Here is a 17,680-nt window from a genome sequence, read left to right as displayed (position 1 = left end):
TTGACTTCTCCTTTCATGAACGATTTCTCTGTAGCATGTGATGCTGTTTGATAGCATTTTACCCACAGTAGAACTTCTTTCAAAATCGAGTCAGTCCTCTCAAACCCTGCCCCTGCTTCATCAACGAAGTTTATGTCATATTCTAAATCCTTTGTTGTCATCTCAACTATCTTCACAGCATCTTCACCAGGAGTAGATGCCATCTCAGGAAACCACTTTCTTTGCTCATCCATAAGAAGCAGCTTCTCATCCATTATAGTTTTATCGTGAGATCGCAGCAATCCAGTCACGTCTTCAGGCTGCACTTCTAATTCTAGTTCTCTTGCTGTTTCCACCACATCTGCAGTTACTTCCTCCTCTGAAGGCTTGAACCCTCAAAGTCATCCACGAGGGGTTGAGTCAACTTCTTCCAAACTCCTGTTAAGGTTGATATTTTGACCTCTTCCCATGAATCACAAATGTTCTTAAGGGCATTTAGAATGGTGAATCCTTTCCAGAAGGTTTTGGATTTATTTGCCCAGATCCATCAGAGGAATTACTGGCTATGGCAGCTATAGTCTTACGAAATGTATTTCTTAAGTAATAAGACTTGAAAGTTGAAATTACTCCTTGATCCATGGGCTGCAGAGTGGATGTTGTGTTAGCAGCACGAAAACAACATCCATCTCATCGTGCGTCTCCATCAGAGCTCTTGGGTGACCAGGTGCATTGTCAACGAGCAGTAATATTTTGAAAGGAATCATTTTTTCTGAGCAGTAGGTCTCAGCTGTGGGCTTAAAATATTCAGTAAAGCAAGTTGCAAACAGATGTGCGGTCATCCAAGCTTTGTTGTTCCATTTACAGAGCACAGGCAGAGTAGATTTAGCACAAATCTTAAGGGCCCTAGGATTTTCCGGATGGGAAATGAGCATTGACTTCAACTTAAAGTCACCAGCTGCATGAGCCCCTAACAAGAGAGTCAGCCTGTCTTTTGAAGCTTTGAAGCCAGGCTTTGACTTCTCCTCTCTAGATATGGAAGTCCTGGATGGCTTCGTCTTCCAATAGAAGACTGTTTCATCTACAGTGAAAACCTTTGTTTAGTGTAGCCATCTTCATGATTTATCTCAGCCAGATCTTCTGGAGAACTGGCTGCAGCTTCTACATCAGGACTTGCTGCTCCTCCTGGCACTTTGTGTTATGGAGATGGTTTCTTCCTTAAACCTCACAAACCAACCTCTGCTGGCTTCAGACTTCTCTTCTGCAGCTTCCTCCCCTCTCTCAGCCTTCACAGAGTTGAAGAGAGTTAGGGCCTTGCTCTGGATCAGGCTTTGGCTTAAGGGACGGTCGTGGCTGGGTTGGTCCTGTAGCCCCCACTGTCACCTCCTGCAGCAGAGTGGGGCATTCGTTACAATGACAGACCCACACGGACGCGTCACTAAAACTGTCTCTGCGTCAGCAATGAGCCTGCTTCGCTTTCTTGTCATTCGTGTGTTCACCGGAGTAGCACTTTTAATTTCCTTCAAGAACTTTTCCTTCTCACTCACAACTTGGCCAACTGTTTGGCACAGGAGGCCCAGCTTTCGGCCTGTCTCGGCTTTTGACATGCTTTCTTCTGTCGACTGAGGAAAAATCACAGCAATTTAAGCAACAGATATTTCTCTGGGCAATTAGAATCGCACTTTATTCAAAAACCCAAAATGTGCTCCGGAGAAGACAAGGCAAGGGTTAAAAAAGACAAAAGAGAGGACTCCCTCAGGTTGTTTTGCAAGACGAGTGATTGGCGCGGGCAGCTGTTAGCCCCCGGCTACGCGTGATTGGTTCCTAAGACCTTGTCCAAGCCAAAAGCGTTGTTATGTATGGGAGTAAGCATTTTTCTATAGGAGTAAGCGATTTTTTCTCTTCTTAAAGGAAGGTCAAGATAACAAGAGGAAGGCACAGTTCAAAAAGTCGCATTCCATCTGGGCAGAGACGTGGTGGACGTGCGCAAGCCTCCCTTCCTCGATGGCCTCGCAGCTCCACTTTAGAAGCCCTGATGCATGTCGCTCCATTTTGTTACTGAGTCCACGCCTCCCCACGCTTAATCATTTCTAGCTGTTGATTTGGCGTGAGACACGTGCGGTTCTTCTTTTCACTTGAACCTTTAGGGGACATTGTAGAGTCGTTGACTGGCCTGATTTCGGTGTCGCTGTATCTCTGGAATAGGGAGGCCCGAGGAGGAGGAGGAGACGAGGGGACGGCTGGGGGTTAAGCAGTCAGAAGACACACAGCATTTATTAATTAAGTTCCTCCTCTTATGTGGGCGTGGTTCATGGCTCCCCAAATAGTTACAATAGTAACATCAAAGATCACAGATCACAATGGCTGTAACAAATATCGTGAATATATAGTGAAATATATGTGAAAAAAGTTGAATACAGTGAATATAGTGAAAAAAGTTTGAAATATTGCAAGAGTTACCAAAATGTGACACAGACACAAGTGAGCAAATTCTGTTGGCAAAATGGTGCTGATAGACTTGCTCAACGCGGGGTTGCCACAAACTTTTAGTTCCTAAAAAACATGTATGCGCGAAGCGCGATAAAGCGAGGCACAGCTGTGTGTCAGACCCACAGAAGGTACAACGCGCAGAGCGAGCCCTGACGTGAACCTCGGCCTCTCGGTGACAGGGATGTGTCTGTGTGGTCCCTCATTGCAACAAACGCCCCACTGCTGCAGGAGGGGATGGGGGGAACCAGGTTGGGGGGTGTGAGGGAGTATAGAGGAACTCTGTCCTTTTTGCTTAATTTTCCAAAAACCTAAACAGCTGAAAAAATAAAATCTATTAATTAAAACAAAAGCAAATTGCATTCTCCCTCATGTCCTCTGCCCGTCTCCGTCCGTCAGGGCAGGGCTGGCCTCTCGCGGCGTCTTTTCCCAGGACTTCTGACCAGCAGTGGCGGGTGTGTCTCCAAGGGTTTATTTCCTTCTGAGACCCAGGCAGAGGGAGAGGACCAAACACTATTTTCTCCAATACTTTGTCTTTGGGAGACAGGATTAGTAAATCTGGACCTTATCCAGTGGGCCCCCTGTCTGGTACAAAGTGAGCCTCTGATTTATGCTACGTGTCTCACGGTGGCTTGGAGAGTGAACACCATCTGAGAGTCTCGCTGGTGGAAGGCGAGGAGATTTGGCCGGTGGGGGGCCGTCAGAGCTCGCCTGGGTTTACTACAAGCAGCGACTTAACTTTCCTCTCCTCTATCTAGTCCTGAGTGTGAGAGGATTAATCTTTAAACCCTCCGTCTCAGGTTACTGAGCAGTAGACACGGTTGGGTTTGCAGGCCAGCGTGTTCTCAGTGGCAGGCGCTCACTCATTAACACTTCTGAAAGGGCGGTGTGTCAGTTAAACTTCAAATGCTTTGCAACTCCACGGACCGCAGCGCTGCAACGCCCGCCTGGCTGTGCACACTGATTTAGTTAGTGAGCAAGCACCCCAGCAGGAAGGACTCCACGGAATCCGGTGGAAACAGAACCATCACTGCCAGGAACGGGGAGGACAGGGGTCAGATCTGGGGCTAAATGCCAGCCTCGCCCCTGAAGTGGCTGTCAAAGGACAGAGGGCTCAGCCTCCCGGCCTCCGTCCCTTGACGGTGATGTGACACCACCTCCTCAGAGCGGCTGCTCCGAGCATGACACTGGATAGCGTGTAGAACAACCAAGCACATCCCCCGGCCCCTCACAGGCTCTTGCCAGATATCAGTCCCTCTGTGGTGCTGCCAGACCCACAGGGACCCAAATGAATGGTCAGGTGGTGGGGCTCAGGCCTGTTTCACTGGTCTAGAAAAAGAGGGCAGAAATGTTGATGACAGGCCTTTATTGTCCGACAGGGGCACGCTCTGGGGCCAGGACTGTCGTGGCTGGAATAAACCACATAATGCAGGACTTACCATCCCAAGTGGCTCTTGGTCCGTTCACAGCCCAACGGCTGCAGGAGGGCTCCGCTGCCCATCACAGTGGTGTCCCCAGAGGTGAGGCCTCTGTCCCCAACCTCCCACGCTGCTCCTACAGATTAAATGTAGATTGGGCCACCTGTTAGGTGACTGAGCCCTTTCTTTCTGGGACCATCCTGATTGCCTTTGGATCCGCTAAACTCCTTTTATTTTCCCCAAACCTCCTCCGAGCTCCAGGAGGCTCCCGTCCCCCTCCCCCAGTTCCCCCAGCTCCTGCCTCTGGATTTGCTCCCCACACGGTGGGGCGGGGGGGGGCGGGGGGGAGAGGGAGCTGCACTTTGAAGCAGTTTCCCAGCAGGCGGCCATACAGTGGGCTGGGGATGCCACGGGCCTGCTCGGTTTAATGATCAATTTATTGCCTGCCAGGAGGCCCTTTCCGGCCCTCGGTCCCTCCACTCTGTGCTGGTGGCTGCTGCAGGATGATAGCAAACAACTCCACCACCCACTCCCACGCGTCCGGGCCGCAGCTTAGCGTGGCGGACATCATCGTCATCACCGTGTATTTTGCCCTGAACGTGGCCGTGGGCATATGGGTGAGAGGACCACGGTGGGCGGCCAACCAGGGTGGGCGCTGGGGCCTGGGGACAGGGGTGGCACGTCCCTGCGGCATCCACAGGGTCTCCCCCGGAGGCCCAGGGCCTGCTGGGGTCCTCCTCCCAGCCCTGGGGTAGATTTGTGGGAGACCTCCACCAGCCCCTTTCTCTCTTTGGGCACCAGCTTCTCTGCCCACAAAGTGAGGAAGCGGCAGGCCGCTCTGACGGACAGGCCCGGTGGGCAGCTCCCTGGGCTGGCGGCTGACCAGCTGGAGCCCCTGCGTGGCTGTTCCTCCTCGCTTCCATGTCGGGTGGGCTCGCGGGGTGAACTCCGCCTGAACAATAGGATCACAGGGTTCCCAGTTGCACCCAGACCTGCTGGGTCAGAATCCAGAGGCGGCAGGGGCCTGCGGGGCCTGGGGGTCTTTAGGGTTAACACGTTCCCCGGGGCCTCTGTGTCTGCCGGCCTAGTCCAGTTTATAAGCCAGCTCCTCATGCCCTTGATAGGAAAGAGAAGCGACCTGAGCCCCTCACCGACTCCAGTGGGGGCACCGCGCAGACGGCCTGTCCTCCCACAGCCCTGGAGAAAAGGCCAGCCCCTTTAGCAGGGGAACCCTGGTGCCCCCGGGAACTGGGACTTGCCCGGTGAGCCCCAGGCCCCTGCACGGAGGGGAGGCGCCTGTCTATTCGTGATGCTGACCTCACAGGCCTTCCTGGCAGGGAGGTGGCCACAGCGAGCCAGCCAGCTTCAGGTCTGCAGAGGTCCCCAGGCCAGCGGTCCTGAGCCCTGCGACGCTGTAGCCATCCTCTCCTGGGGGAGAATAAACGCCCCTTCCCATCTTCACTGGCTCCCAGCACAAACCCAAGGGCAGAAGACTCGTCTCGTCTCCGGCTCTGGCATCCTAGGAGGCTGCTCGGCTTTCCGGGCCTGGGGGTCCCGATGTATAAGACGGACACACCACCCAGCTCCCCCGAGTCTCAGGCCGGGGTGGGAGGAGCTCTCCTACCCGAGGCGCCTGTGCGGGGGGACCCTGCTGTCGCTGCTGGTTCAGTGGCGGGAGCGGTGCGGGTGTGCTGGGGCTGGCGGAGGTGGTGGTGGTAGCAGTAGTGCTGGTGGTCATGGTAGTAGTGATAGGGGTAGTTGTACTGGTGGTGGTAGCGGTGGTAGTCGTGGCGGCAGTGGTGGTGGTGGCAGTGGTGGCTGTAGTCGTGGTTGTAGAAGTGGCAGCAGCAGCAGCAGTAACGGGAGTTAACTCCCATGCAATTAAATAGTAAATCACAAGTCGCCCAGGGGTGGCCATCAGGAAAGCTAGATTCTTGTCCTGGCGCCGTCTGTGTACTTGGAGCAAGTCACTTAACCTCTCTGGGCCTCAGTTTCCTCAAACACACCACGCGGGTGGCTGTTCCAGGGAGCACAAGGGGACATAAGATGGGAAAGCCTATGGACAACCAAGCGTGCCCTTTCCTGGGAGAGTCGGTGGCTGGGAATTCATAGCAGGGAGCTGCATGGCGCAGACCAGGCCACAGAGGCTCCCCGGGTGAGGGAGGTGAGAGCTGGGCCCGGGAGGGCAGCAGCACCTGCAGAGGGACGGGGAGGCGAGAGCAGGCCTTCCCGGCAGCACAAGCGGGACTTCAGTTGGAAGGGGGGCTCAGGCCCAGCAGCCCTGGCTGCCCAGGACCCCCTTGCCCAGCTCCGCCTTCCCGTTTGCAGGCTGCTGTTGCAGGCGGTGGGGCTGCGGGAGCTCTGACGTGTCTCCAAGCAGGCTGCGCGCCCAGCTGGGTGCTGCTGGCAGAGAGCCGTGAACAAGTGCAGGAAAGAATGGGGCGGATGAGGAGTGTGCTGGGGCCGGACCCCACAGGGACCAGATGCAGGTGCTCGTGGCCCATAGGCAGACAGAGCAAGCTGTGCAGGTGCAGCCTTCTGAAGGAGCCTGATTGGGGTTAGGCAGGCCAGAAAAGGGCCTTCAAGAAGATGTTGCAGGAGGAAAGGACCTTGAGCTTAGCCTTTGCATCCATTAGGCTATCTGTTAACAAGTGACAGAAAACCTATTTCAAATGAGCTCAAACACCAAAGGAAATGCAACGACATCCATACTGAAAAGCTAGCAATAGAGAAGGCTTCAGGTGCAGTGTGACCCAGGGGTTCCCAGTATCATCAAGGCTACAGCTGCAGTTCACTGTGGTTCTCTCCACCTCCATCCGTGTGTGGCTTTGTCTTGAGCCCGTTTCCCTCCTGGAAGCAAGATGCCCAGCCTAGTGGTTGAGCTTGGGTTCAAATCCTGACTCCACCACTTACTAGCCGGATATCCTTTCACTCCTGAAAGCCTTGGTTTCCTCATTGGTGGTTTGGAGACAATCAGGGTACCTACTTCATGGGGCTGTTGTGAAGACAACACCTCATACAGGTAAAGCACTGGGAACCAACTCTGCCACAGAGGCTCTCAGTGGATGTTAACTAGGTATACATGGCTGCCAGCAGGCCCTGGAGCCCAGATCCCTCGTCCACCACTCAGCACACCAGGAGCAATCCCAGCTTCACTCTGACTGCACCCCCTTAAGTCAGTGACTGTCCCTGAGCCCAGCGTGACGGCTAAGGAACGTGAGAGGCTCTGAGACTTAGATGTCTCAGGGCCGCTGGAGCTGGAGATCGGGTTGGGAGCACTCAAGCCAACTGCTGGGAAGGACAAGGCCCCTTTACAAGGGAAAGGGAAATAAGGAGGGGATTGGCAATGCCCATCATCTCCTTGACAGAGGAGAGGACACACAGGAAAAAGGGTGGGCTAAGATCTGAGCTACTCCGGAGTTGTGCTGTGCACAGCCTGCACAGCTGGATGTGGTCATCCTTGCTAAGACCGTGAGAACCTTCAGACTGTGCTGCATTCCGTGCAGCTGGGTCACAGTGCACAGAGAGACAATAGGGGGCTGGGGCTGGAGAGAGGCAGGCAGGAGCGACATCAACATGAGCTTGGAACGACAGATCTGGACAATTTGGTTTAATCACCCTGAATATCGGATGGTGGGGGGGCAACTAAAGTCAGGGAGAAAGAGGCCGTATATTGATTGATATATGTGTTGTGAAAAAGAAATGCAAAGTATGTATCTAGATACACTTCCTGTGTCCCTCTTTTCAAGTTTCTCCTGTTTTCAATTTCACTTCTTTTCAATGCCTCTTGTCCAGATAGCACTAAACGGGGCTTGAATAACCCACCTGATCACTGGCCCTTGTTGGACACCAGGCACCGCTGTCAGCGTGTTACATGTGTTACTCATGCAACCCCGTAACAACCCTACAAGGGAAGAACTTTTATTTGGCCCATGTTACAGAAAAGGAAACTGAGGCACGGCAGTTAAGTAACTTGCCCAAGGTCGCATGGCCAGGAGGAGACAGGATTTGCTCTCAGACACTCTGACTTCAGATTTTTCATTCCATACAAGGGAGAACAAATTCTATAGTCTCTTGCCCCAAAAGAGGCGTGCAGGAATACTCAAGTGATAATTTTTAAATTGTATCAGAAATATAAATATTAGAAGTAAGAAGCCCAGGCCAAAGGGCTCTCAGGCTCGTTGGCTCAAAGTCCTCATCAGCAGGCAGAAAGGGAACCTTGGCTCAGCTGCTCGCTGCGGGGTGGTCTCGTGGGGATCAAGGCTGAGGCTGAGGCTGAGGCTGTTTCTCTGGCCAGCGACCAGAAGCTGGGGGAGCCTGGCCCGGCCAGTGTGTGGCGCTGTAGTCAGCGGTGGCGGGCGGTGGTTTCACGGTCGCTGGCTCCCTCTTGGGTCTGTGTCCATCCCTCTCTGGGCCAAAAGCTCTTCCCGAGGGACCTTTGTCCAGAACAAGCTGGAAATGAGCGAAGCCCAGGAGAAGCTGACCGATGGGTCCCGGGCCTGGGGTGGTGGGCTGTGGATGGGAAGCTGCCTGCCTCTGTTTTTTTTCTTTTTAATTGACTCATATTCATACAACACAAAACTCTCGATTTGAACCATTTGAAAGTACACAATTCAGTGGCATTTAGGATATTCACAATGTTGTGCCACCATTGCATCTATCTAGTTCTAAAACATTTTCCTCGCCCCAGAAGGAAACCCCATACCTACTGTTGACCTTAAAAATAAAACTGGGGGCCAGCCTGGCCCTGTGGCCTAGTGGTTAAGTTTGGTGCACTCCGCTTCAGAGGCCTTGGTTTGTGGGTTCGGATCCTGGGCGTGGACCTACACCACCCGTCAGCTATTCTGAGGCAGTGTCCCACATACGAAATAGAGGAATACCGGCGCAGATGTTAGCTCAGGGCCAATCTTCCTCAGCAAAACAAACACACAGACAAACAAAACCCAGCCAGTTATTTTACCAGCAAAAGGGGTTTATTCAGGAATGACAGAGCAACTGCAATTCGGGGCATGAAAGCTATGGTGAGACACAGGCGGGTCCAGGGGACAGAGGAAAGGTCAGGTTTTACTGGGTTTTTGGAGGAAATTGGGGAGGGTTGTTTTGAATGAAAATTCACTGGAGAGCGTGAGTTGGAGGTTGCGCTGGTTTCCCCTTGGCCACAAGCCATGGTTAGTGGATCGTTGCTGGGGCAGGGACTAAGCTTCCTTCTTTTTCTTAAAAACAGGGGATGGTATTCCCATGTGACTGATGCCCTCCCTTGTCAAAATAATTCTCAGCTTCCCCTCCTGCCGGTTACGCCGCTGCACCAAGTGCTGTGTGAGCTCCCTTCTCACGGCTTCCTGACTGTTTTTTTTACTGAGTTCATAATAGTTTACATCAATGTGAGGTTTCAGTTGTATGTTATTTCTTGACTGTCATCACATAAGTGCTCCCCTTCACTCCCTGTGCTCCCCCCCCTACTTCCCCTGGCAACCACTGAACTGTTCTCTTTGCCCATGTGCTTGTTTATCTTCCACGTAGGAGTGAAATCATCTGATGTTTGTGTTTCTCAGTCTGGCTTATTTCACTTAGCATAATTCCCTCCAGGTCCATGTTGTTGCAAATGGGATGTTTTTGTCTTTTTTTCTGGCTGAGTACTATTCCATTGTATATATAGACCACACCTTATTTATCCAATCATCAGTTGACGGGCACTTGGATTGTTTCCACGTCTTCGCTATTGTGAATAGTGCTGCAGTGAACATGGGGGTGCATATGTTACTTTGGGTTGTTGATTTCAAGTTGTTTGGGTAGATACCCAGTAGTGGGATGGCTGGGTCATATGGTAGCTCTATTTTTAGTTTTTTGAGGACTCTCCATACTGTTTTCCATAGTGTCTGCACCAGTTTGCATTCCCACCAGCAGTGTGTGAGGGTTCCCTTCTCTCCACACCCTCTCCAACATTTGTTATTTTTAGTCTTAGTGATTATAGCCATTTGAACAGGTATAAGGTGATATCTTAGTGTAGTTTTGATTTGCATTTCCCTAATGATCAGTGATGTTGAGCACATTTTCATGTGTTTATTAGCCATCTGTGTATCTTCTTCGGAAAAATGTCTGTTCCTACCCTCTGTCCATTTTTTTTTAATTGAGTTAATGATAGGTTACAATCTTGTGAAATTTCAGTTGTACATTATTGTTTGTCAGTTGTGTTGTGGGTGCACCCCTTCACCCTTTGTGCCCACCCCCCACCCCCCCTTTCCCAGGGTAACCACTAATCTGTTCTCTTTGTCCACATTTTTAAATTCCTCATATGAGTGGAGTCATACAGAGATCGTCCTTCTCTATCTGGCTTATTTCACTTAACATAATTCCCTCAAGGTCCATCCACGTTGTTGCAAATGGGACAATTTTGTTCTTTTTTACGGCTGAGTAGTATTCCGTTGTATCTATGTACCACATCTTCTTTATCCATTCATCAGTCAATGGGCACTTAGGCTGCTTCCACATCTTGGCTATTGTAAATAATGCTGCAGTGAACATAGAGGTGCATGGGACTTTTGGAATTGCTGATTTCAGGTTCTTTGGGTAGATACCCAGTAGTGGAATAGCTGGATCGTATGGTAGTTCTATTTTTAGTTTTTTAAGGAATCTCCATACTGTTTTCCATAGTGGCTGCACCAGTTTGCATTCCCACCAGCAGTGTATGAGGGTTCCTTTTTCTCCACAACCTCTCCAACATTTGTTACTATTTGTTTTAGTTATTTTTGCCATTCTAATGGGTGTAAGGTGATATCTTAGTGTAATTTTGACTTGCATTTCCCTGATACACAGCGATGACGAACATCTTTTCATGTGCCTATTTGCTAGCCATATATCTTCTTTGGAGAAATGTCTGTTCGTGTCTCCTGCCCATTTTTTGATCGGGTTGTTTGATTTTTTGTTGTTGAGTTGTGTGAGTTCTTTATATATTATGGCTATTAAACCTTTGTCAGATGTATGACTTGCAAATATTTTTTCCCAGTTAGTGGGTTGTTTTTTTGTTTCAATCCTGTTTTCCCTTGCCTTGAAGAAGCTCTTTAATCTGATGAAGTCCCATTTGTTTATTCTTTCTATTGTTTCCCTTGTCTGAGAAGACATGGTGTCCGAAAAGATCCTTTTAATACTGATGTCAAAGAGTGTACTGCCTACATTTTCTTCTAGAAGGCTTATGGTTTCAGGTCTCAGCTTTAGGTCTTTGATCCATTTTGAATTTATTTTGGTGAATGATGAGAAAGAATGGTCAATTTTCATTCTTTTACATGTGGCTTTCCAGTTTTCCTAGCACCATTTGTTGAAAAGACTTTCTTTTCTCCATTGTATGCCCTCAGCCCCTTTGTTGAAGATTAGCTGTCCACAGATGTGTGGTTTTATTTCTGGGCTTTCAATTCTGTTCCATTGATCTGTGCACCTGTTTTTGTACCAGTACCGTGCTGTTTTGATTACTGTAGTTTTGCAGCATGTTTTGAAGTCAAGGATTGTGATGCCTCCAGCTTTGTTCTTCTTTCTCAGGATTGCTGTAGCAACTCGGGGTCTTTTGTTGCCCCATATGAATTTTAGGATTCTTTGTTCTATTTCTGCAGAGAATGTCATTGGGATTCTGATTGGGATTGCATTGAATCTGCAGATTGCTTTAGGTAGAATGGACATTTTAACTATGTTTATTCTTCCAATCCATGTGCATGGAATGTCTTTCCATCTCTTTATGTTGTCATCCATTTCTTTCAGAAAAGCCTTGTAATTTTCGTTGTATAGGTCTTTCACTTCCTTAGTTAAATTCACCCCAAGGTATTTTATTCTTTTTGTTGAGATTGTGAATGGTATTGTGTTCTTGAGTTACTTTTCTGTTAGTTCATTATTAGAGTATAGAAATGCTACTGATTTATGTAAATTGATTTTATACCCTGAAACTTTGCTGTAGTTGTTGATTACTTCTAAAAGTTTTCCAATGGATTCTTTGGGGTTTTCTATATCTAAGATCATGTCATCTGCAAACAGTGAGAGTTTCACTTCTTCTCTCCCTATTTGGATCCCTTTTATTCCTTTTTCTTGCCTAATTGCTCTGGCCAAAACCTCCAGTACTATGTTAAATAAGAGTGGTGATAGTAGGCATCCTTGTCTCGTTCCTGTTTTCAGGGGGATGGCGCTCAGTTTTTGCTCATTGAGTGTGATGTTGGCTGTGGGTTTGTCATATATGGCCTTTATTATGTTGAGGTGGTTCCCTTCTATCCCCATTTTGTTCAGAGTTTTTATCACAAATGGCTGTTGGATCTTGTCAAATGCTTTCTCTGCATCTATTGAGATGATCATGTGGTTTTTATTCCTCAGTTCATTGATGTGGTGTATCACGTTGATTGATTTGCGGATGTTGAACCATCCCTGTGTCCCTGGTATGAATCCCACTTGATCCTGATGTGTGATCCTTTTGATGAATTGCTGAATTCAGATTGCCAAAATTTTGTTTAGAATTTTTGCATCTATGTTCATCAGCAATATTGGCCTGTAGTTCTCTTTTTTTGTGGTGTCCTTGTCAGGCTTTGGTATCAGCATGATGTTGGCCTCATAGAATGTGTTAGGAAGTGTTCCATCCTCCCTAATTTTTTGGAATAGCTTGAAAAGGATAGGTATTAAATCCTCTCTGAAAGTTTGGTAGAATTCCCCAGGAAAGCCACCTGGTCCTGGGGTTTTATTCTTTGGGATGCTTTTGATGGCTGTTTCAATCTCTTTCCTTGTGATTGGTTTGTTCAAATTGTCTGCTTCTTCTTGACTAAGCTTTGGGAGATTGTAGGTCTCCAAGAATTTATCCATTTCCTCTGGGTTATCCATTTTGTTGGCATACAGTTTTTTGTAGTATTCTCTTATAATCCGTTGTATTTCTGTGCAGTCTGCTGTTATTTCTGATTTTGTTTATTTTAGCTTTCTCTCTTTTCTTCTTTATAACTCTGGCTAGGGGTTGTTAATTTTATTTATCTTCTCAAAGAACCAGCTCTTTGTTTCATTGATCCTTTCTACTGCCTTTTTTGTTTCAATAGCATTTATTTCTGCTCTGATTTTATTATTTCTCTCCTGCTGACTTTGGGCTTTGTTTGTTCTTCTTTCTCTAATTCAGTTAGGTGTAGTTTAAGATTGCTGATTTGGGATTTTTCTTGTCTGTTAAGATGTACCTGTACTGCGATGAATTTTCCTCTTAACACAGCTTTTACTGCATCCCATATGAGTTGGTATGGCATGTTATCATTTTCATTTGTCTCCAGGTATTTTTTTATTTCTTCTTTAATTTCTTCAATGATCCATTGCTTGTTCAGTAGCATATTGTTTAATCTCCACATCCTCGTGCCTTTCTCAGGTTTTTTCTTGTAATTAATTTCTAGCTTTGTAGCATTATGATCGGAGAAGATGCTTGTTATTATTTCAATTTTTTTAAATTTGTAGAGGCTTGCCTTGTTTCCCAACATATGATCTATCCTTGAGAATGTTCCATGCGCACTTGAGAAGAATGTGTATTCTGCTGGTTTTGGATGGAGTGTTCTATATATGTCTAATAAGTCCAACTGTTTTAACTTTGCATTTATCTCCACTGTTTCTTTGTTGATTTTCTGTCTGGATGATCTGTCCATTGATGTGAGTGGGGTGTTGAGGTCCCCTAGTATTATTGTGTTATTTTGGATATCTTCTTTTAGGTTTGTTAATATTTGCTTTATGAACTTTGGTGCTCCTGTGTTGGGTGCATAGATATTTATAAGCATTATTTCTTCTTGATGAAGTGTGCCTTTGATCATTCTATATTGGCCCTCTATGTCTCTCTTTACCTGCCTTATCTTGAAGTCTGTTTTGTCTGATATAAGTATTGTGACACCTGCTTTCTTTTGTTTGCTGTTAGCTTGCAGTATTGTCTTCCACCCCTTCACTCTGAGCCTGTGTTTGTCCTTGGAGCTGAGGTGTGTTTCCTGGAGGCAACAAATTGTTTGATCTTGTTCTTTAATCCATTTTGCCACTCTGTGTCTTTTTATTGGTGAGCTCAATCTGTTTACATTGAGGGTAAGTATTGATGCATGTGGAATTAATGCTGGCATTCTGTTGCTCGTTTTCTGGTTTTCCTGTGTTTCCTTTGTTTCTCATCCTGTGTGTTTTAGCCTACCCATTGACTTCTGCAATTTCTTATGCTGGGTTTCTTAGATTTTTCCTTATTTATGTTTTGTGTCTCTGTTCTGTTTTTTAGTTTAGTGGCTACCCTGAAGTTTATATTCAGAATCTCGTGTATAACATAGTCCATTTTCTGGTGGTCTCTTACTTCCTTAGCCTAGACTGTTTCAGTCCCTGTCCTCCTCCCCTCCTAAATTATTATTTCCATCTCTTATTCCAACTGGTGTTGTGAGTTTGTGGTTAGAGTGATAAGACCGTCTTTGCTTTGATGATTTACTTCCGTTTATCCTAATGCTATAGTTGAATGTTTGCTATCCTATTCAGATTCTATCTATTTGTCTCCCTACTCTGTGTTTTGTGGCCCTTTTCTCCCTTTTTTTCTTATTTCAGGTATGAGAGCCTTCTTGAGGATTTCTTGTAGTGGAGGTCTTGTGACTACAAAGTCCCTTAGCTTTTGTTTGTCTGGAAAAGATTTAATTTCTCCCTCATGTCTGAAGGACAGTTTTACTAGATAGAGTATTCTTGGCTAAAGATTTTTATCCTTTAAAGTTTTGAATACGTCACTCCAATCTCTCCTAGCTTTTAAGGTTTCTGTAGAGAAATCTGCTGAAAACCTGATAGGGGGTCCTTTGTAGGTTATTTTCTTCTGCCTGGCTGCCCTGAGTATTCTTTCTTTATCATTCATTTTTGCCAGTTTTACTCTATATGCCTTGCAGTAGGTCTTTTTACATTGACAAATCTAGGAGATCTGAAAGCTTCCTTCACACACATTTCTCTCTCAATCCCTAGATTTGGGAAGTTCTCTTCTATTATTTCATTGAGCACATTTTCTGCTCCATTTTCCTTTTCCACGTCCTCAGAAATTCCGATTATTCTTAAGTTGCATTTTCTCATTGAGCCAGCTATTTCTCTGAGACTTTCTTCAGTTTTTTAAATTCTTAGTTCTCTTTCTTCCTCTGTCTGGAGCCATTCAGCCTGTCTATCTTCGATTATGCTAATTTTCTCCTCCATGGTGTCTACATGGGCATTCAGGGAATCCGTATTCTCTTTTATCTGATCCATTGTATTTTTCATCTCTAGTATTTCTGATTGATTCTTCTTTATAGTTTCACTCTCTTTTGTGAAGTAACTCCAGAACTCATTGACTTGTTTCTCTGTATTTCCCTTTACCTCATTGAATATTTTGAGGATACCTATTTTGAACTCCTCTTCACTTAGTTTACCCATTTCCAAGCCCTCAGGACCTACTTTTGTATTTTTATTGTTTTCCTTTTGGACCAGAGATTTTACAAATTGCTGGATGGTAGAGGAGCGGTTTTTGCACATGATGCTATTATTCGGTTGCAGTTACAGGCTGTCACCACCAGATGGGGGTCGAGAGCCGCGTGTTCTGAGCCCTGCGCCTTCAGCCCTGATGGGGTGTGCAGTGCCGGTTGGGGGAGGAGGGGCACTTTCTCTTGCACCCTGACCTGCACCCGGATCAGCTCTCGCTCTCTGGTCTCCCGGGGCCCTGGCTTGATGGGATTCCCCCACGCAAAAGCTTTCCCTGTTAGAGGGTTTCTACTGCATGAGCGGCCGGAGTCCTGGACAATCCCGGATGCACAGCCCCTTTCCCCGCTCCTTCCTGCACCCGCGGCAGCGATCCCAGCCTCTAGGGGAGGTAGCAAAGTTCTCTCCTACCCCATTCCAGCTCCTCCGAGGCCGGCTCCAGCCTCTCCGCCCTCTGTTGTTTGGCTGCTGTGGGTCTCCAATGATTTCTGTTATTAGGATTTTTTTCTTTGGTTGGAAAGCAGTTGCTCTTGTTGGTTGTAATTTGGAGGGGAGAGAGTCCCGGGTGAGCTCACACCACCATGTTGCTGACATCACTCCTATGACACCTCTGCCCATTTTTTGATCAGGCTGTTTGTTTTTTTATTGTTCAGTTGTGTGAGTTCCTTATATATTATGGAGATTAACCCCTTGTCAGATACATGATTTGCAAATATTTTCTCCCAGTTGGTGTGTTGTCCTTTGGTTTTGATCGTAGTTTCTTTTGCCTTGCAGAAGCTCTTTAGTCTGATGAGGTCCCACTTGCCTGTTTTTTCTTTTGTTTCCCTTGTCCAAGAAGACATGGTATTCAGCAAGATCCTTTTAAGATCAATGTCAAAGAGTGTACTACCTGTATTATCTTCCAGGAGTTTTATCTTCAAGTCTTTGATCCATTTTAGATTTATTTTTGTGTATAGCATGAGATAACAGTCTACCTTCATTCTTTTGCATGTGGCTGTCCAGTTTTCCCAAAACCTCTTATTGAAGAAACTTTCCTTTCTTCGTTGTATGTTCTCAGCTCCTTTGTTGAAGATTAACTGTCTGTAGATGTGTGGTTTTATTTCTGGACTTTCAGTTCTGTTTCATTGATCTGTGTGCCTGTTTTTGTACCAATACCATGCCATTTTGATCACTGTGGCTTTGTAGTACATTTTGAACTCAGGGATTGTGATACCTCCAGCTTTGTTCTTTTTTTCTCAGGATTGCTTTAGCAGTTCGGGGTCTTTGGTTGCCCCATATGAATTTTAGGATTCTTTGCTCTATTTCTGTGAAGAATGTCATTGGATTTCTGATTGGGATTGCATTGAATCTGTAGATTGCTTTGGGTAGTATGGACATTTTAACTATGTTTATTCTTCCAATCCATGAGCATGGAATCTCTTTCCATCTCTTTATGCCATTATCGATTACTTTCAGTAATGTCTTATAGTTTTCATTGTATAAGTCCTTCACCTCCTTGGTTAGATTTATTCCTAGATACTTTATTCTTTTAGTTGCAATTGTAAATGGAATTGTATTCTTGAGTTCTCTTTCTGTAAGTTCGTTATTAGAGTATAGAAAAGCAACTGATTTTTGTAAGTTGATTTTTTACCCTGTAACTTTACTGTAGTTATTAATTATTTCTAATAGTTTTCCGATGGATTCTTTTGGGTTTTCTATATATAAGATCATGTCGTCTGCAAACAGCAAGAGTTTCATTTCTTCACTCCCTATTTGGATTCCTTTTATTCCTTCCTCCTGCCTAATTGCTCTGGCCAAAACCTCCAGTACTGTGTTGAATAAGAGTGGTGATAGCGGCATCCTTGTCTTGTTTCTGTTCTCAGAGGGATGGTGCTCAGTTTTTGCCCATTGAGTATGATGTTGGCTGTGGGTTTGTCATATATGGCCTTTATTATGTTGAGGTAATTGCCTTGTATGCCCATTTTGTTACGAGTTTTTATCATAAATGGCTGTTGGATCTTGTCAAATGCTTTCTCTGCATCTATTGAGATGATCAGGTGATTTTTATTCCTCAATTTGTTGGTGTGCTGTATCACGATGATTGATTTGTGGATGTTGAACCATCCCTGTGTCCCTGGTATGAATCTCACTTGATCATGGTGTATGATCCTTTTGATATATTGCTGTATTCAGGTTGCCAATATTTTGCTGAGAATTTTTGCATCTAGGTTCATCAGCGATATTGGCCTGTAGTTTACGTTTTTTGTGTTGTCCTTGTCAGACTTTGGTATCAGAGTTGGCCTCATAGAATGTGTTAGCAAGTGTTCCATCTTCCCTAATATTTTGGAATAGCTTGAGAAGGATAGGTATTAAATCCTCTCTGAAAGTTT

At 46.3% G+C, this 17,680-nt stretch overlaps 1 protein-coding gene across 1 annotated transcript in view; it reads left to right on the top strand.

Moving 5' to 3' along the window:
* The first annotated feature begins 3,640 nt into the window (after positions 1 to 3,640).
* SLC5A10 (solute carrier family 5 member 10) overlaps positions 3,641 to 17,680 on the top strand; it is a 74,841-nt gene continuing 60,801 nt past the window's right edge. Inside the window, exons 1-2 of the mRNA XM_070563582.1 lie at positions 3,641 to 3,983; positions 4,332 to 4,498. Of these exons, the coding sequence (XP_070419683.1) occupies positions 3,812 to 3,983; positions 4,332 to 4,498 (339 nt within the window). The 5' untranslated portion in view covers positions 3,641 to 3,811. The remainder of the gene's footprint in view (positions 3,984 to 4,331; positions 4,499 to 17,680) is intronic.

The sequence above is a fragment of the Equus przewalskii genome, chromosome 10 (genome assembly GCF_037783145.1).
Source record: "Equus przewalskii isolate Varuska chromosome 10, EquPr2, whole genome shotgun sequence".
Lineage (NCBI taxonomy): Eukaryota > Metazoa > Chordata > Mammalia > Perissodactyla > Equidae > Equus > Equus przewalskii.
The sequence above is the reverse complement of the archived record's forward strand: the minus strand, read 5'-3'. Positions and strand labels throughout refer to the sequence as shown.